Here is a 20,757-nt window from a genome sequence, read left to right on the forward strand (position 1 = left end):
AGTGTATGAAGTGGATGGAGTATGAGTCGGATCGCTGATGAATGCTAAACTTTGCCGTTTGCTGTATAATTATTCTTCTGTTACGGGTGTTGTGCGTCTTTTCAAAGTAAGTGTATTATATCTGACTTCTGTAGCGATCATGAGTGTGATGTTTAACTTTGGTACCGATTATCCCTTCAGGAATTAGGAAAATAGTTACCTTTATTAGCTGCTAATGTTATCTGTGTATATCTGGGTGTTTCAGAAATCTTTGCCCAAATATGTTTATTTATTCATCCAATGTTTCCAGTTTCGTTTCTCTTCAGATTTTGATCTGAATGAAACAAATCTACATTTGTTATCACAGTTTGAGCTACCTATTATAATTTTCGGCCCTATATTCATAATTTAACAAACATTTGTAGTCCTGTGCCTTATCTGGAATATAAAAATACTTCTTAATACATGTAGATTGTTTACTTTAATCATAACTATCGAAATGTGAAGAGATTTTTTACCAGCACAACAAAAAATCCTTATGAACTCAATCACCCATTGTGTCTTTAACATTGGGAAAGTATTTACCTTTATTCATAGCTGCTAATGTTATCCGTGTCTTTTATTCATTTGTATTTCTAGTGTAATTTACTCACTGTGGTCATTTCAGAAATATGCTTTGCAATATATATCTAAAAATATATATATATCAAATATATATATATGCAATATATATCAAATATATCTAACAGATAACATACTCTGTTGAATGTCTTTTAACAAAGTTTTTTTACTTTGATTTCAGATGAATGAGATTGCGTGAAGATGATGAACTACTAAAAGCTGGAAACACTTAAGTAAGACATTTTTTTATGAAAAGAAAGAAGATTTTTCGCCTGCGCTCAGTGTGGAAACAGATTGATTGAGATGCACAGCAGCCGGAAGATTCACAAGATGGTCCGCACTGGAAAGAAACCGTTCCCATGTACCCAGTGTGGTAAGAGCTTCACACATCCATCAAACCTTAATGATCACATGATGGTCCACACCGGAGAGAGACCGTTCACATGTACCCAGTGTGGAAAGAGTTTCAGGCAATTAATACACCTTAATAAACACTTAATGATCCATTCTGGTGAGAAACCATTCACATGCACCCAGTGTGGAAAGAGTTTCAGAATATTAGCATCTTTTAAAATTCACATGTTGATCCACACTGGAGAGAAACCATTCACGTGTACTCAGTGTGGAATAAGTTTCAGACATTTATCATCTTTGAAAATTCACATGTTGATCCACACTGGAGAAAAACCTTTCACATGTACCCAGTGTGGTAAGAGTTTCAGAGAATCATCATCTTTTAAAATCCACATGATGATCCACACTGGAGAGAAACCATACACATGTTCCCACTGTAGTAAGAGTTTCAGACAATCATCAAACCTTTATAAACACATGATGATCCACACTGGAGAGAAGCCATTCACATGTACCCACTGTAGTAAGAGTTTCAGACAGTTATTACACCTTAATCAACACCTAGTAGTCCACACTGGAGAGAAACCATTCACATGTACCCAGTGCGGTAAGAGTTTCACAGACCCATCATCTTTTAAAAGCCACATGCGGATCCACGCTGGAGAGAAACCATTCACATGCACACATTGTGGAAAGAGTTTCATACAATCATCAAACCTTAATAGACACATGAGGATCCACACTGGAGAGAAGCCATTCGCATGTACTCAGTGTGGTCAGAGTTTCAGACAAGCAGCACACCTAAATCAACACATGTTGATCCACACTGGAGAGAAGCCACACAAATGTGACCAATGCAGTAAAACATTTGGAAGGAGTTCACTTCTGAAGATCCATCTAAGAGTTCATACGAAGGAGAAACCGTATTCATGTTCTGTGTGTGGCAGGAGTTTTGCACGGCAGTCAAATTTAAGCCAACATCAGAAGATCCACACTGGTGTGAGAGAGCATGTCTGTCTTGAGTGTGGGAAGACTTTCATCACAGCTCGTCAATTGGAAAGCCATATACGGATTCACACTGGAGAAAAAACGCACAAGTGTCCACACTGCGACAAGACATTCAATGGGTTAGGAAATCTGAAAGCACATGAGAGGACGCACACTGGAGAGAAACCGTACAAGTGTTCACACTGCGGCAAGAGATTCAGTCTGTTAGGAAATCTGAAAAAACATGAGAGGATCCACACTGGAGAGAAACCCTAAAAGCAGGCCTCAAAATGAACGTTTAGGATGGCAGTACTGTCTGGCTTCAAAACTAGAAGCTTCAGCCGTAATTTAGGTGCAACCATCAAATATTATTGTGCTGTTAGCCAGACTGGGAGCCCAGCCAAAACCAGCTATGTCCAGCTTAAACCAGGCTAGTCAAGTTAGGTTAAGCTGGTTTTAGCTGGTCATTTCCCAGCCTGCCCAGCTAAGACCAGGCAGAGAATGGCTGGAAACCACCCTGGAAGTGGCCAAAACCCCTCTTAAACCAGGCTGGTCAACCAGCTAAAACCAGCCAACCATCCTAGGCTGGTTTAAGCTGGACATCAGGACTTCGTGTCCGTGACGAAACTATATTTCGTGTTTGTAAAGTACACCCAACGCAAATCCATCAGTCATATACAAACAGAAAATGTCGTGTCTGTGTCTGTTCTAGTCGCAGATTTAGGAATTGTACCGTCGTAAAATTGCGAGTACGCTCCGTTTTCCTTTACGATTTTATAATCACGGATGCGTGAATTTTATTTACGCACGAAATATTTATGGCAGTGATTTTATTCCATAGTTTCTGAAGCAAAATCTGTCAGTGTTATTTTCATTCTCTCGTATCAAGACCTTTACATTTGTGGATATTTTGATGCACAGCAGAATTTAAGACTTCATTTATTACGGCAAATCTTAAGTTCAACCTTTGTCTCGTCAGTTCACAGAGAATTTTCCCAAAAGTCTTGGGGATCATCAAGATGTTTTCTGGCAGACACTTTTCCACACAGGGCTATGTAGTTTTGGATTTTGTTTTGCTTTGATAATAAAAACCTTCATTTAAAATCTGCGTGATGTGTTTACTTGTGCTATCTTTGACTCATATTTACATTAATTTCATGATCTGAAACGTTAAAATATGACAAAAGGCAAAAACATAACAATAAATCAGTGAGGGGGAAACACTTTTTCAGGCGTCTATACTGTATAAACACAGATTTGGCTGACTAGTTGATAATGATTAAAGCTTTTGCCACAGAAGTATCTGAAAATCCCTCTGTTTACTCGTTCACTGTAAACAATATATTGATTTTACAAGTGACACAGAAAGTGAGGGCTTTATCATGAATATTGATGCCGTTCTCACTCTTGATAAAGACCGGCCTCTAGTGGGTCATCAGTGTGACTGTGTGAATGAAGAGATCCAGAACATGAGCTTCTGTGTTTGTCTTTATTTACTGTTTCATTTTAGTCCACAATATAAATAATTACAGTCAAAGGCTCACAGTGATCTGAACATTTACATTACTCTCTACCAAAGGTATTGTTATTATTACTGTTTAAGAGATTCATTCATTAATTTTCTTGTCTGCTTAGTCCCTCTATTAATCTGAGGTCGCCACAGCGGAATGAACCGCCAACTCATCAAGCAAGTTTTTACGCAGCGGATGCCCTTCAGCCGCAACTGTTACGTTTAGAGACGTATTGTTTCAAGTTATCTTGTTTATATTGTGTCAAATGTCTTTTTCCCTGTTCTTCTCTTGTTGCCTTGACTTGAATGGCAGGTTGCTGATTGCTTCCCACAGCTGTGTTCACTTACCATGGAGACTTGAGAGGGGATAAAAACACAGGCCAAACACTTGGATGTTGAGAAAGGAGCTAGAGAGGAACCTTTCTCCAGAGCACTAGCTGGGGTTCAGTTAAATTAAAGCTGTTGAACTGTAGTGAGTTAAGATCTGACTTGTGCATGATTGGTACTTGTTCTCTGTTGTGGCTACACTGAAAAAAATGATAGTGATGGGCAAAGCGAGGCTTCGTGAAACACTGAAACTATCGAAGCAAATGTGTCGAAGCTTCGAAACGTAGTGATGGTGAAATGAAGCTTTCTGAACCAGTGAAGCGCTCGACTCAATTGTATCGGAAAAAGGTTCGTTACTCGAAGCTTTCTAAATCAGAGCTCGATGAGGACCTCTTCTGGTGAAAGTGTGGGAAAGCACTGTGTTGTCATAATGTCAAATGTTCACAACTGACCAACTCATTCATGTAGTAATACAACAACAGCAATATAAACAAATTACTCAATTACTGTAGTTTTTACACAAGATGTATTACATTACACAACTGATGATTGTAGTAAAATCCAAGGTATTCAAAAGTTTATCATAATACAAACAGTCTTGCTCCAAGCGGGGATCGAACCAGCGATTCCTGATTGGGAGGAGAGTGCTCTTGGAGGACGCTATATGAACGATGCTTCAGGGTCGCATTCACCAGATGGCCTCTGTTAAACACAATACTACGATATGTGGTGGTTTTCTTTAAAGATAGTCATAAAAAAATACGCTAATACACTTTAGTATTGTTCAAAACCTTTTTACTAAAAAATACTATTGTAGTTTAATTTAATTACTGGTGTTTGAGACTGGTGCAGTGCTTTGAAACAAATGTATGTAATAGACGCCAATTCTCTAGAAATACACTTTACTATGAGGGTGTTTAAACCTTTGAATCAAAATTCGAAGCAGTCACGTGGGTAAAGGCGAAAATGAAGCTTCGGACGTCACTGATCACGTGATGATGGCAAAACGAATCAAGCTCCGGTACACTGCTTCACTGCGAGATGTATCGTTTTTTTGATACATGCTTCGAAGCCTCGGCGCACAACGTCACATCACTATCGAAACGTTTCGAAACACCACTCTACGGTGACACCTAGTGGTCATTTTATTTGTATTTCACTGAAACAGCTTCAGCAAAGAACAGTTGAGCAAATTGAGGTATCGAACCCTAAGTTGTAGCCGTGACTCTTCAAATGGTTTAGTCAAGTGGTTAGAGTTTGGGCCTACCATGCGGGAATAATGGGTTCGAATCCAGACTAACACAATTGCTTTAATACCAGTTGGTAATGCTTTGTTATTGTATCGTTTTGTTTCAACATTGCTCTGACATACGAATGAACACCTTGTAAATAAATTTGTATTGTTTTGTTCATAAAACAGGGTTGTTACTAGATCAGATACAGTTGTGGCCAGAAGTTAACAATAATTATTTATATTATTAATTAAATTTCCCATTGTATTTTATTAACTTCTATCCAAAACCTAAACCCATCACAGTACTGTAAAAATATGAATTATTGTTTTGCAGTGTTACAAAAATGATGCTAAATTGATGGCATATCCGTAGCTGTACTACCATAAATCAGTAACATGATTAAAATACATAAAATCATGATTTTGGAGTTTTTGTACTGGTCGAGATTCGAACCCAAAATAAATTTGAATTTCAGTACCATAGTGCACACGCACGGCCCACTAGGCCATACAATACAGAGACACATTGTAGATCATGCCAGTCAAATGCAGATTCTCCGGGTCTTGAAACGCCTCTGAAATGATCGATGCTTTGAATCGCTTTCGTCACGTGACCAAGTGTTTCGAAACACTTTAGTCACATGACCTGGGTGTTTCAGATCATGCTTCGGTGCAGTGTTTCGAAACACTTGCGCTTCGGGATCTCGACACTGTCGAAACGTCAGTTTCACGTCAGCTATCCCTAAAAAATTATTGAAAGATGATTCCTTGGATTTACTCAATTTTTTTTTACGTTAAGAGGTTGTGAACAACTTATTTGGGCTGAATTTAAACAAACAAATTAAATTGAACATTATTAAACTTAATTTGTTTGTTTAAATTCAACACCAATAAATTGTTTGCAACAGTTCTGCATGCAACACTTTTTTCAGTGTAAGAGCAGTACCGCGGTTTAAACTTTGATTTCTTTCTTTTGCTTTTTTCCCCCAGGAAGCAGTAAGGAGGTGGACGGCCATTCCTTTTTGTTGAACCATTTCTCCTGTTTTGAGGTCAGTCAGGGAGTCAGTGTAGTTTTGTTGTTGTTTTTTCATCATTGTTTTCTTGTAGTTTATTTAGAGGCTTTACTCCCAGACAGAACCCTGTTTTGTTTGTTATTTTGGCTGTATTCCCCTCCTGAAGTTAGAGCTTCCTTAACACTCATTGTGTGACCTTGGTTTTGTAAATAAGCTTTTGGAACTTTACTCTTTGTGTTGTGACTGGTCCCAGTTTAGTGCTCCTTTAAATTAATATTGTATTTTCCCCTAGACTTGTGTAAGACGTAACACAACCCATCTCTGGGAAACATTTAAGAGATTCAACTGAGTAAAAATGTCAGTCAGGTAAATATTAAAAACTAGCTATTGTCTTTAAAAACTTATTTTTGTATACAGAAAATGTACAGTGTAACACAAAAGTACACATGGGCAATACTTCAACTACAGGCACTTTTATCCGAAGACCCGGAAGGGACGTAATGGTGGAGAAAAAAAAATGGGTGGGAGAAGAAAAAACAGCGATAGGTAAACATATTTTAAAAAGTATTTGCATCCCTTTCAGACATCTTCCTCTAGCATCCACAGTTACTCCAGTTGGATGTGGTTCTTGTTCTGAGTGGTTTGCTGACATTACTCTGGATATCATGGCTCTTAATACATTTAGATGTGCCAGCAAGACACGCACCAACAATTTATCCTCTTTTAAACTTTAATGTTGTGTGCATTGCAATATTTAAAGCCAAACTGTGCTGTTCCTCTGCTTAAAACCTCCACACTCTGCTCTTACTGGTGGAGTGAAGATCAGTGAAGACTGGCCACCAGGCTGCTCACATTTAGTCATGAAACCTCCAATACTAACTTGGCCAGTGTTTCAGTTTCATTGTCCAACCCCTGTACTTATCAATTGTGTTTTAATGCCATAAATGTAATTTCCACCCCATGCTGTCTTTTCCACCACAGTCGCCTGTAGCAGAATTAGCTCAGTTTATGAATATTAATGACCAATAATAACAAGTTATTATTAATTATTGATATTCTGGATTAACTTATACTTAATTATGCCTCTGGAAAGGGAGGTATGACTACCTCTTGTGAAGTAGGTGAATAGAAGTTTTAGTAAACTTGGTTTAGTAATGGAGACGGAGTGCGCAGAAGGTATTGGTGTCGCCTCACAGTAAGAAGGTCTCTGGTTCGAGCCTCAGCTGGGTCTGTTGGCGTTCCTGTGTGGAGTTTGCATGTTCTCCCTACGTTCCTGTGGGTTTCCCCCACAGTCCAAACACATGCAGCAATCCGTTTCTTTAGCTGTGGCGCTTATGTTACAGGGCAGTGTGGTGGAAATAACATTTGTACAGTTTATTGTGAAAGAGTGATAGATAGCTTCATGGATTAGCTTTGAATTTAAACTAGCATTTCGTGTATACAAAACACTTTTATTTACCTTTAATTATGTTTGATTTTTAAAGACAATTTTGAAGGCTCAGCATGTTTGGAAATGGTGTAGAATTAATGTGTGAAGCGACATTTACCCTGAGTTTTCTTTAAGTGTCGTTGATGAACATTTAAATTTCCTCCATCTTGAACATTTGCATTGACGTCATTATTAATTTACATAGGAACCACCAAAACAATCTTTCACACAAACTTTTTAAAGCGACATTACAGTGTTGTGCTGGAAATGACACTGATGCTGATGCTATCAAACAATATTGATAATAGTCTCACATTAATAACTATAAAATATTTAAATTATTTCACCAGTGCTTAACTAAGATACATTAATAGTTTCCAGATTAATAATATTTTAAAATGTTATTGTCATTGCTGAAGTTTAAAACTCTGGGTGTGCGACAAAAGGCGAAAACAGTGATTTTGACACCTAAAAGGAGGTTAAATAATATGAACAAAATATATAAGAGAAAGCTGGTAATTTTTATAAAAGTAAGTTTTATTATTAGTTTGCCAAAGAAAGCAGAATTTGAACAAAATTATATGGATATATGATATAAATCAAATGACTTAAAAGTGCCCGAAGTTAAAGAATTACCCATATAACAATACATAAACCAACCAATCCATTAAAACACACATTTAAAGAAGTGCCATGAACAAAAAAGACAAACACAAACAATTCATTCAAACACTACTATAGATAATAAATCTTTTTTTTTTTAAAGATAATCCTCTTTATTAAGCTAAGAAACCCACATTTCTCACATCAAAGTAAATAACAAAGACAAAAATCATCAGACACGAGTCATTACTGTTCTCCAAAACTTTGTGACAGAAGCAGAACTGAGGAAAACGGAATATTTTGATCTGAGTCACAAAACAAAACTGCATCAGGTCTATTCATCATGTTATAAAGCAGCATGGACTTTAATATAATGCTGGATTCACACCAAACGTGTTTCATACAGTGAACAGACCTACCATTAAACATGATAAACCTTCACTATTAAACCAGAAACATTCATTATAAACCACAAAGCCACTTTCAGACCACAAAACCTCTCTCTGTTGCCGAGTGAATGACATACAGGCAGCCAATCAGCATTCGCTGAGCAACAAACAGCAGCCAATCAGCATTCGCTGAGCCACACACAGACTAATAATATCCCGCCTCGGCGCTCAGTGTATGAAGTGGATGGAGTATGAGTCGGATCGCTGATGAATGCTAAACTTTGCCGTTTGCTGTATAATTATTCTTCTGTTACGGTTATTGCGCGTCTTTTCAAAGTAAGTGTATTATATCTGACTTCTGTAGCGTTCACGAGTGTGATATGTTTCACTTTGGTCCAGGAATTAGGAAAATATTTTCCCTTTATTCATAGCTGCTAATGTTATCTGTAACGTTAGCTTTATTAATTTGTATTTCTAGTTTAATTCACTGGTTGTTTCAGAAATATGCTGTGCACAGATATAATCAGTGTTAATACGGTTATGTTAATCAGATATCTGTATCTTGAATATCGGTTATTTACTTATTTTCTGTCTTTGGCCAGTCACATACTTTCACATTATTAGTGTGGTGTAAGCATTATCTAAATACATTTTACATAGATATAAATAGAATTTAAACCAAAGTAGATTGCTGTGTGTTTTACGATATGCTGTATTAAATTTGAGCATGCATTGGTTTTCTTTTACCACGCATATGTAGACGTTACATGAAACATGAAAATTTACTTAAAAGTCTTGGAAAAGTCAGAACATTAGTAGTAAAAATGATAGAGGTAAAGCTGGTTTTATATTAGCACATTCTGACTTTCCCTTAATAATATAATTTCATTAAATTGTTATTTAAAAAACTCTAAATAGCAAAGTCATATTAGATTCTTAAAGTTTGAAGACAAACTTTGAGGCTGGCTTGTGAACGCCTGATGGTAATAGTTTATTTAGTTTAAACAGTTTTAAAAAGTATGAAAAAAAGATAGATAGATTGATCGATACATAGATAGATAGATAGATAGATAGATAGATAGATAGATAGATAGATGGTGTGCTAGCTTGAGTCAAACAAGCCAACCCCCGCTTCTCTACGATGTTCTGATGCTGAGATATAGCTGCTGTTATATTGTTGCTAGGTTAGTCTGTTTTGTTGCTATGGAGATGATTGACAGCTTAGACTGTTGATGTATCAAAGCTTCTTTATCACACTGCAGCATGACGATATCAATCTGAACCTCTATAATGGCAGTCTATGGGACCGTATCTGGTTGTTAGGGTTTGGCTAGAAAGTTGAAAGCTCATCAGTTATTGGTAGTTTGGTAGTCTGAGTTAAATGAGCCCAGTTAGAGGTCTGTGCAACAGTCTGATGTAGAGTTATGAGCTCACAAAGTTTGACCCAATGTAAAGTCAATAAGAGTCTTTTGCAGTGGAAATCTATGGGACAGTTTCTAGGGTCCCAAAAGTGGTTGCTAGGGTGTGGCCAGAAAGTTAAAAGCTCAATAGTTATTGGCAGTTAGGTAGTCTGAGTTAAATGAGCCCAGTTAGAAGTCTGTGTGACAGTCTGATGCAGAGTTATGAGGTCACAAATTTTGGTCCAATGTTAAGTCAATGGGATTTTTCCGACGGTCCCGGGACGTTTTTCGGAAAGCCGAAAGTCGGATCAGTAGGAAAAGATATAGCACCCCGAGTCAGACCAGTTTGGAGGTCTGGTGTGAGTTTGGTGGCCATAGCTCGAAAGCTCTAGGAGGAGATAGAGTTTAATTTTTAATCTCAGAAGAAAAATAGGATTTTGCTACACAAGCCAGCCTAATTAGCAGTAAATGACTATCAAAGTACAGCATTGTTCACAGTCAAATAAATAGTGTTAATGTTGTTTTCAAGCCACACTTGCATGCTAATTCCGGTCGAATATTCAAAGTAACATGGTAAACAATACAGAGACTTCTAAATTAACGAATGTGTGAATATAAAACCAACTTTACCTCTATGTAAAAATGTGTATGAACCCTGTATAATTTGTTCATTTTTAATGTTTATTTATTCGTCCAATGTTTCCAGTTAAATTTCTCTTCAGGTTTTGCTCAGATTTTGATCTGAATGAAACAAACCTAATTTGTTAACACAGTTTGGGCTACCCATCATAATTTTCGGCCTTAAATGTATAATTTAGCTAAAATTTTTAGTCCTGTGCCTTATCTGGAATATAAAATACTTCTTAATACATGTAGATTGTTTACTTTAATCATAACTATCGAAATGTGAAGAGATTTTTAACCAGCACTACAAAAAAACTGTTTCTGAACTCAATCACCCATTGTGTCTTTAACATTAGGAAAATATTTGACATTTATTCATAGCTGCTAATGTTATCTGTGTCTTTTATTCATTTGTGTTTCTAGTGTAATTTACTCACTGTGGTCATTTCAGAAATATGCTTTGCACAGACTTAATATCTGACAGATAACATACTCTGTCTTTTAACAGAACTTTGTTTACTTTGATTTCAGACCTTTTGATTTCAGATGAATGAGATTGCCTGAAGTGAAGATGATGAACTACTGAAAGCTGGAAATACTCGAGTAAGACATTGTTAATGAAAAGAAGAGACAAGAGTGTGGTAAGAGTTTCACACTATCATCATCATCTTTAAAAAGCCACATGATGGTTCACACTGGAGAGAAACTATTCACATGTACCCAGTGTGGACAGAGTTTCAGACATACATCAAACCTTAATAAACACCTCAAGATCCACACTGGAGAGAAACCATTCACATGTACCCAGTGTGGAAAGTATTTCAGACATTCATCAAGCTTTATTAAACACATGAGGATCCACACTGGAGAGAGACCATACTCATGTACAGCGTGTGGTAAGAGTTTCAGAATATCAACACACCTCAATGAACACATGAGGATCCACACTGGAGAGAAGCCGTTCACATGTAGCCAGTGTGGAAAGAGTTTCAGACTATCATCAAACCTTAATAGACACCGAATGATCCACACTGGAGAGAAGCCACACATATGTACCCAGTGTGGACAGAGTTTCAGAACATCATCACACCTTAATCAACATGTGGGGTATCACTCTGGTGTGAAAACACACAGATGTGATCAATGCGGTAAAACATTTGCAAGGGTTTCAAGTCTGAGGGTCCATCTCAGAGTTCATACGAAGGAGAAACCGTATTCCTGTTCTGTGTGTGGAAAGAGTTTTACAATGCATTCAAGTTTAATAAAACATCAGAAGATCCACACTGGTGTGAGAGAATATGTCTGCTTTGGGTGCGAGAAGACTTTCATTACAGCTGATCAGTTGAAAAAGCACCAAAGGATTCACACTGGAGAGAAACCGTACATGTGTTCACACTGCGACGGGAGATTCAGTCTGTTAGGTAGCCTGAGAGCACATGAGAGGACTCACACTGGAGAGAAACCGTACATGTGTTCACACTGCAACAAGAGATTCACACAGTCGGGAGCTCTGAGAAGACATGAGAGGATTCACACTGGAAAGAAAACCTAAAAGTAAGGCTGTGCCAGGGCTCAAAATGAACCTTTTTGCTTGGCAGCACTGGTGCTCTTAGCTTAAAGGTGTAGTCGGTGAATGTCTTCAGAAGCATTTGTTGTTGTGCTGGTTGAAAGTCTCTTCACAGTCCAATAGCAATGACTGGACGTCTGTGCCCGGGAGTGCCTTATTACGTCTCTGAGTGGGCTGCATTCATTCATGAGTAAGACTTGTAAATATATACTAAACATCTATTGACTTCTATATCTATTGACTTACACGGAAGAAAAAACAAATGTACCTATGGAAGTCAATGGTTACAGGTGTCCAGCTTTCTTCGAAATATCTTTTTTTGTGTTCAACAGAATAAAAAATAAAGAGAAACCGGTTTGGAACAAGTAAAGGTTGAGTAAATAATGACCATATTCGCTTTTTAGGTAAACTATCCATTTAAAAATACTTAAATTTATTATTATTATTTTTTTTTTTATTTGAGATTAACAAGACAATACATCATAGTATACAATACAACAAAGGAAAAAATTACAGAGTGTCTTATTTTTCTTATTTTCCCACTTTCCCCTTAAAATAAAATAAATTCAAATGTATGAATTATAAACAAACATATCCTCCAAAAGAAATAATAATAAATTAAAAATAAATACAAGAATTAAAAGAAAGTGTTAAACAGTATAATAATAAATGAGCAAGTTTACGATAGAAGCAAAAAAAATAATAATAAAAAATAAATAAAATTACAATAATAACAATTGAAAAAATAGTAATTAAAAGTTTACATAAAGGAGTTAATATTTCCTCTTTTCAATTAATTACTGTTTATTAGATCTGATATCTTAAATGTATTTATTTTTATCCCAATTCAGTTATGCTTTGCTAACAGTGACCCCGGCAGACCCGGAGATTGGCTGATTATATTAAGCTGTATTTCAGTGTATATGAGCCTACATAAATATACATAATAATACGCAGATATTCCAACAATCTATCAATAAACACACCTTGTGCTCACAGTCTGCACAGTTGTGTTTTGCTGACGAGTTGAAATCAGAGGAGCGGAAGTCTACCACCGTTTCAATATCAAATTTAAAGGGGACTGAGGCGGTTATTGAGTAATGCACAGTTCATAAGGTAATCGCAAAAGTTTTAGGGGGGCCGAATGGAAATATAGGAGTGCCTAAGGGACATCCATGCTGTTTTTTAATTTTACTTGAAAGTTTCAGTGAGACATCATTCAGTTGATTTGTTGTGATCTTCGAAAAACGCACGAAATATCCGCACAGCTAAACAAACGCACCAATTGCAGCAGATTAAGATGCGAACCAAAATACATTTGGTTGACAGTTAAAGAAGACATGAATACACCAAAATTAGGGAAGACTACTCACCAAAACAAGTGAGTATACCGAGGATATTCGCAACTATTGATCCTTAGAAGTCGTAACACCCAAAACAGCTCGTGGAAAGAAGTAGGCATACCGAGTATACGTGTGTATAGCAAGGTCTACACCACTGATTGGTACACTCATGGCTTCATTTATCACAGCAAATCTAAAGTTCAACCTTTGTCCTGTCAGTCCACAGAGAATTTTCCCACAAGTCTTGGGGATCATCAAGCTGTTTTCTGGCAGACACTTTTCCACACAGGGCTGTGTAGTTTTGGGTGTTGTTTTGCTTTGATAATAAAAACCTTCTTTTAAAAACTGCGTGGTGTGTTTACTTGTGTTATCTTTGACTCATATTTACATTAATTTCATGATCTGAAACGTTAAAATATGACAAAAGGCAAAAAACATAACAATAAAAGGCCACAATACTGTAAATACACAGATTTTGCTGATTAGTTGATAATGGTCACGGAAGTGTCTGTTTACTCGTTCATTTTGAAGGACTTGCAATTGAATAGTTGATATCTCAATGACAGATCCCATAAAAATCAATGGACACATTTTAAATATTACTAGTAACAACAGAATAGTTACTAGCCACAATTAAATAACTGCTAGTATCTAATAAAATGAACTAGTGTCTAATTAATAAGCACTAGTTCTTAATGGCATAGATACTACTATCTGAAAAGTAAACGTTAATTCCAATCCACAAAGCCACTTTCAGACCACAAAACCTTCCTCTTTATCCCACAGTGATTGAAACAGAGACAGCCAATCAGCAACCGCTGAGCGACATACAAGCAGCCAATCAGCAATAGCTGAGCAACACGCAACCAGCCAATCAGCATTCGCTGAGCCACACACGCTAATAATATCCCGCCTCGGCGCTCAGTGTATGAAGTGGATGGAGTATGAGTCGGATCGCTGATGAATGCTAAACTTTGCCGTTTGCTGTATAATTATTCTTCTGTTACGGGTGTTGTGCGTCTTTTCAAAGTAAGTGTATTATATCTGCCTTCTGTAGCGTTCACGAGTGTGATATGTTTAACTTTGCTGCCGATTATCCCTTCAGGAATTAGGAAAATATCTTACCTTTATCCATAGATGCTAATGTTATCTGTGTAGCTTCATTTCTACAGTACGGAACCCCGGAAGGGACGTATTGGAGGAGAAAAAAATTGGATGGGTGAAAAAAAATGGGTGAAAGAAAAAAATTGGTGGGAGGAAAATATATATTTCTAAGTTTTTGCGTTCTCTCGCAAAGTTTTGCGTTCTCTCGCAAAGTTTTGCGTTCCCTCGCAAAGATGTTTCTCCACAAACACTTCCTGTTCACTTCACTCACGTAAACCCTCCCATTTTTGCTGAAATTCTCCCATATTTTACCATTCTACCCCACTTTCTATACATTACTGTGCGCTGATCGTCGCCTTTCACTTTGCAACCTCTGAACCTGCGCTGACTGACAGACGCGCTTCGTACAATAAACTGATCCCAGATCAGCGTCTGTACGCGCCATTTAAAGGGACACTTCTGTTATCAAACAAGTGAGCAGCAAATGAATCTCAAGTTTTGTTTAGTTTGATAACAGGGGTGTCTCTAAGAATGCACAGATCTATAATGAAAGCAGTCCATTACTTTAGAAAGCACTGTTTGTGCTAATTTAAGAGAAAATAAGCTGTTTAAAATAAAACATGCAGGACGGAGATGTTTCATATTATTCAGTGTATTTGTCTGTTAAACATACACCCGCTCCTCTGTAAATGGCGTGTACAGACGCTGATCTGGGATCAGTTTATTGTACGAAGCGCGTCTGTCAGTCAGCGCTTATACATTCATTCACTGGTTCAGAGGTAGCATACGCTCAGTAATGTAACGAAAGTGGGGTAGAATGGTAAAATACGGGAGAATTTCGGCAAAAACGGGAGGGTTAACTTGAGTGCAGTGAACAGGAAGTGTTTGTGGAGAAACAGTTTTGCGAGAGAACGTAAAACATCTTTGCGAGATATCGCAAAACATCTTTGCGAGGGAACGCAAAACATCTTTGCGAGGGAACGCAAAACATCTTTGCGAGGGAACGCAAAACATCTTTTCGAGATAACGCAAAACATCTTTGCGAGATAATGCAAAACATCTTTGCGAGGGAACGCAAAACATCTTTTCGAGATAACGCAAAACATCTTTTCGAGATAACGCAAAACATCTTTGCGAGGGAACGCAAAACATCTTTGCGAGGGAACGCAAAACATCTTTGCGAGGGAACGCAAAACATCTTTGCGAGGGAACGCAAAACATCTTTGCGAGGGAACGCAAAACATCTTTGCGAGATAACGCAAAACTTTGCGAGGGAACGCAAAACATCTTTGCGAGAGAACACAAAAACTTTGAAATATATATTTTCCTCCCACCCATTTTTTTCTTTCACCCATTATTTTTTTTTCACCTAGCCAATTTTTTTCTCTTCCACTATGTCCCTTCCGGGGTTCCGTAGAATGGTAAAATACGGGAGAATTTCGGCAAAAACGGGAGGGTTTACGTGAGTGCAGTGAACAGGAAGTGTTTGTGGAGAAACAGTTTTGCGAGGAAACGCAAAACATCTTTGCGAGATAACGCAAAACTTTGCGAGGGAAAGCAAAACATCTTTGCGAGGGAACGCAAAAACTTAGAAATATATATTTTCTTCCCACCCATTTTTTTCTTTCACCCATTATTTTTTTTTTTCCAGCCAATTTTTTTTCTCCTCCACTACGTTCCTTCCGGGGTTCCGTACTACGGTAATGTACTGGTTGTTTCAGAAATATGCTTTGCAGAGATATAATATCTGACTGACAACTTTTTTGTTTATTTTTTTGAAATCTGATGTTTCCAGTTTTTTTTTCTCTTCACATTTTGCTCATCTTTAAATGTCTTTTGTCTGCTGAAACAACTTTATTTACTTTGATTTCAGAAGAATGAGATTATATGCGACGATTATAAACTAGTAAAAGCTGGAGCGCTTGATTGGGAGAAAAGCAGCCGTAAGATTCACATGATGAGCCACACTGGAAAGAAGCTATCCACCTGTACCCAGTGCGGTAAGAGTTTCACAGGACCATCACACCTTAATAAACACATGAGGATCCACACTGGAGAGAAACCATACACATGTACCCAGTGTGGAAAGAGTTTTACACAGTCATCAAACCTTAATGAACACATGAAGATCCACTCTGGAGAGAAGCTATTCACTTGTACCTGGTGTGGAAAGAGTTTCACTTTATCATCATATCTTAATAAACACCTGAGGATCCACACTGGAGAGAAACCATTCACATGTACCCAGTGTGGTAGGAGTTTTATACGATTTTCATCGCTTAATCAACACATGGTGATCCACACTGGAGAGAGACCATTCACATGTACCCAGTGTGGTAAGAGTTTCACACAGTTATCAAACCTTAATAAACACATGTTGATCCACACTGGAGAGAAACCACACACATGCACTCAGTGTGGGAAGGGTTTCAGAACATCATCACACCTTAATCAACACATGCTGATCCACACTGGAGAGAGAAAACACAAATGTGATCAATGCGGTAAAACATTTAGGAGGGGTCCGCTTCTGAAGGCTCATCTAAGAGTTCATACAAAGGAGAAACCGTATTCGTGTTCTGTGTGTGGCAGGAGTTTTGCAGCGCAGTCAAATCTCAGCCTACATCAGAAGATCCACACTGGTGTGAGAGAATTTGTTTGCTTTGGGTGTGGGAAGACTTTTATGACAGCTGGGCTTTTGAAGCGGCACCAAAGGATTCACACTGGAGAGAAACCGTACACGTGTTCGCACTGCGACAGGAGATTCAGTCATTTGGAGACGCTGAAAATACATGAGAGGATCCACACTGGAGAGAAACCGTACGCTTGTTCACACTGCGGCAAGACATTCAGTCATTTAGAGACACTAAAAGCACATGAGAGGATTCACACTGGAGAGAAACCGTACAGGTGTTCACACTGCGGCAAGACATTCAGACAGATGCAAACCCTGAAAGCACATGAGAACATTCACCCAGCAATTTGCTAGTCTTCTTTAACTTGTAGGAGTGTTTACGTATGGGACGATAACCGTTTTCTGGTTATACTGCGGTTTGATAGGTTTTAAAGCCGCTAAAATGTTCTGTGATATCGTTCCTAAGGTATTTTTTTAAAGATTTTTTCATTGTCTTTTTTTTTGTTTGTGTTTTAGCACAACAGTATCATCAGCAGAAAATAGATCCAAAGATGTGTTTTAAATTTGTAAAGAAATCTGTGTTTTTAAAACGAATAAACACCGCAGATGTCAATGACTTATTGAATTATCTAGCCTGACATGTTTACTGTTCAAAAGTATTATAAATCTTTCAAAAAAATAAAATACATTGTGTTCAAAGGGGAGAAGGGGTTTATTGTTTTATACCCATACCATGAAACTTATTATACCGTCAGACTCTTATATCGGCCCATGCCTAGGAGTGTGACGAGACTCTTCACGTGAATGACAGATTTTTTTTTTTACTACATTTCAAGTCTTCAATGATCAAATATATGATTGGAAAAATAGTCTTTTCAAGAGTTCAAACTTAGCTGTGTTTAAGCAGGAGGAGTAGGAGTGGAAGGGAGGATTCTTGAAAACAAACTTAACTAAGGTACGAATCTGCTTATTTACGGTGACTTAGGAATCGTCTGATTGGTGAATCATGTGTTTAACTAATGCAGCACCGGCTGTGGTCAATCATAAGCATGTGATCCTCCTGGAATTAGTTTGCAAATAAACTTCACGTGTTCAAGTGGGTAAAAATGAGCATAATGCAAAATAATTTAGGAGCTTTTTGTTAAATCAGCTTGTAATGAATGCTATTTTACTGCTGTTTTGATTAATTATATGCAGTAAAGGACATGATAACACTACAGAACACAGCCTATGTGAATGTCTTTTTATATATAATTTTAAATATTAGCTGATTGCTAATATATATTAAATGTTAACTGTTCGCTAGTATATGAATAGAGAATAGATTTTAATTCAACTGAAAAAAAATCACAAACTGCAAAATAATTTAGGAGCTTTTAAAAGAATTGTAATGTAAGGTGTTTTTAAAACTTTAACACAATTGTGTACAGTTGAAGTCAGAATTAATATTATTAATTTTTTTATATATTTCTTAAATGATATTAAACAGAGCAAGGAAATTTTCACAGTATGTCTGATAATATTTTTTCTTCTGGAGAAAGTCTGATTTGTTATTTCGGCTAGAATAAAAGCTGTTTTAAATTTTTTAAACACCATTTTGAGGTCAATGTTATTAGCCCCTTTAAGCTATATATTTTTTCCTGATAAACAAATCATCATTATACAATATAACCTGCCTATTTAGCCGAACCTGCCTAGTTACCCTAATTACCCTAGTTAAGCCTTTAAATGTCACTTTAAGCTGTATAGAAGTGTCTTGAAGAATATCTAGTCTAATATTATTTACTGTCATCATGACAAAGATCAAATAAATCAGTTATTAGAGATGAATTATTAAAACTATTATGATTAGAAATGTGTTAAAACATCTTCTCTCCGTTAAACAGAAATTGGGGCGGGGGGAATTAAACAGGGGGGCTAATAACTTCTACTGTATGTATGCATGCCTAATAACCGATGGCCAGAAAGTGATTAATTTTTATAAATTGGTAAAAATTTTGGTATTTGTGACGCAGCAAGTCAAGGGAATGATGTGTACACCATGATTTTATATGTGATGTGTCTAAAAAAGTGGCCATAAAGTAATATTTTCTCATTACAAACGAGTAGCAGCTTGGACCCAGAAGCACTATTCCGTACATCACGACTTAACAAGCGGATATGACGACCTTAGTTTCATCCCACTTCAGAGTAAAACTGGAATAAAGTGTGTGTCGTTGCTTTTCTGTGTGCCAAATGTTTTCTCAGGATCATCCCAGCCAGGTCAGAGGTCATGGAGACATCTTGTGTGGAACTGGACTCTTGAAGAGTTGGAAACATCTGTCTCCTGGGTTATTTGCCGTTTTATCTGGTAAATCCTTGTTAATTTCTTTGTATGTAAGCTGCCGGTTTGGATGTAGACTGTACCAGTTTTTAACCAGTTTTATTAAGACTTCTGAGAGTACACTTAGTCTTTGGGTAAGAAACAGATTGTACTTTGTGTGTGTGTGTGTGCATGTGTGTGTGTGTGTGTGTGTGTGTGTATTTTCTATTCCTTGGTGGATCATGGGGTCAGCTCCCTACAGTCTAGTGCAGGGGTAGGTAACTTATGGCTCGGGAGCCACATGTGGCTCTTTGACCAAAAATATGTGGCTCCCCAGCTGTATCTCTTCAATAAAAAAATAAAACTGTCACTAAAAATCAGTTTCCTATTGAAAATACAATTAAAATGACATTTGTATTGCATATTTTTACAACAAAATAAATAAGAATTAAAATAAAAGGACATTTCAATGCTCATGTGCGGTGCTGTGGATTACCTTGAATCAGACACCAATAAAGCTTATGCAACTTCGATGGTAACCTTGCACACGTACATTCGAACAACATTCATGAGTGTTGATGGCGAAAAGAAAAACATTCTATAAATTATTTCTTTCTTAATACATGGACTTGCTCGACATGTGATGCTTGCATATCCCCAATGCCTCTTTAAAAAATTCATTTGGCAAAAAACAAAATCAGAAGTGGCTCCTTGCTGGAAAAAAAAGATGTTTGCATGCTTGACGTATTGAGATAATGTACACACACACATGGAAATGTTCAAACTCTATCTGTGTTTTGACCAATCAGGTTAAGACACCAATATGCATGACACCGGTAATGATGTTATGTAAGAGTGTAATTGTTGTTGTTTTTGAGATTGTAAGCAGAGCGGCCTACGAACTCATTTGCGAGTGTTGAAGCTGGCTTCTGCTGATGAAGCTGCAAACTATCTTCAGTAAACTTTCTTTCTAATTGAATCACATTACTCTGGCTCTTCTTCATCTGACAGACGGGTCATTTTTGGGTAAGAATGGTCAGTTCCCCTACAATAAACGTGCAAAACAAATTGTCAAGCCACAATACTGTATATTCACAGATTTGACTTGTTGATAATGGTTAGAGTTTCTGCCACAGAAGTATCTGAAAATCCTGGTTTACTCGTTCACTGTAAACAATATATTGATTTACAAGTGAGACAGAAAGTGAGGGCTTTATCATGAATATTGATGCCGTTCTCACTCTTGACAAAGACCGGCCTCTAGTGGGTCATCAGTGTGACTGTGTGAATGAAGAGACCCAGAACATGAACTTCTGTGTTTGTCTTTATTTACTGT

General features: G+C 37.3%; 3 protein-coding genes across 7 annotated transcripts in view; all 3 read left to right on the plus strand.

Annotated features, from left to right (window-relative positions):
* Positions 1-13,725, plus strand: LOC137490785 (uncharacterized). 2 transcript variants are annotated; one of them, XM_073945279.1, is made up of 3 exons: positions 1-106; positions 782-2,165; positions 11,212-12,737. In XM_073945279.1, exons 2-3 carry the CDS (start codon positions 904-906, stop codon positions 12,020-12,022), a joined length of 2,073 nt encoding a protein of 690 aa, XP_073801380.1. In that variant the 5' UTR covers positions 1-106; positions 782-903; the 3' UTR covers positions 12,023-12,737. The 2 variants fall into 2 exon arrangements, with proteins under 2 accessions (XP_073801380.1, XP_068075558.1); XM_068219457.1 differs by lacking the exons at positions 1-106; positions 782-2,165 and adding an exon at positions 8,677-8,782 and having other exon boundaries at positions 11,002-13,725.
* Positions 1-20,757, plus strand: part of zgc:174268 — a 24,246-nt gene continuing 3,489 nt past the window's right edge. Inside the window, exons 1-3 of one of the 4 annotated variants that reach the window (XM_068215229.2) lie at positions 1-106; positions 782-800; positions 16,374-17,818. In XM_068215229.2, the coding sequence (XP_068071330.1) occupies positions 16,439-17,473 (1,035 nt within the window). In that variant the 5' untranslated portion in view covers positions 1-106; positions 782-800; positions 16,374-16,438 and the 3' untranslated portion in view covers positions 17,474-17,818. 4 annotated transcript variants of the gene reach the window in all.
* Positions 19,367-20,757, plus strand: part of LOC110437795 (uncharacterized) — a 7,106-nt gene continuing 5,715 nt past the window's right edge. The window contains exon 1 of the mRNA XM_073945276.1: positions 19,367-20,447. The gene's annotated coding sequence lies outside the window, so the exon portion shown is untranslated. The remainder of the gene's footprint in view (positions 20,448-20,757) is intronic.

The sequence above is a fragment of the Danio rerio genome, chromosome 3, assembly GCF_049306965.1.
Source record: "Danio rerio strain Tuebingen ecotype United States chromosome 3, GRCz12tu, whole genome shotgun sequence".
Classification (NCBI taxonomy): Eukaryota; Metazoa; Chordata; class Actinopteri; order Cypriniformes; family Danionidae; genus Danio; species Danio rerio.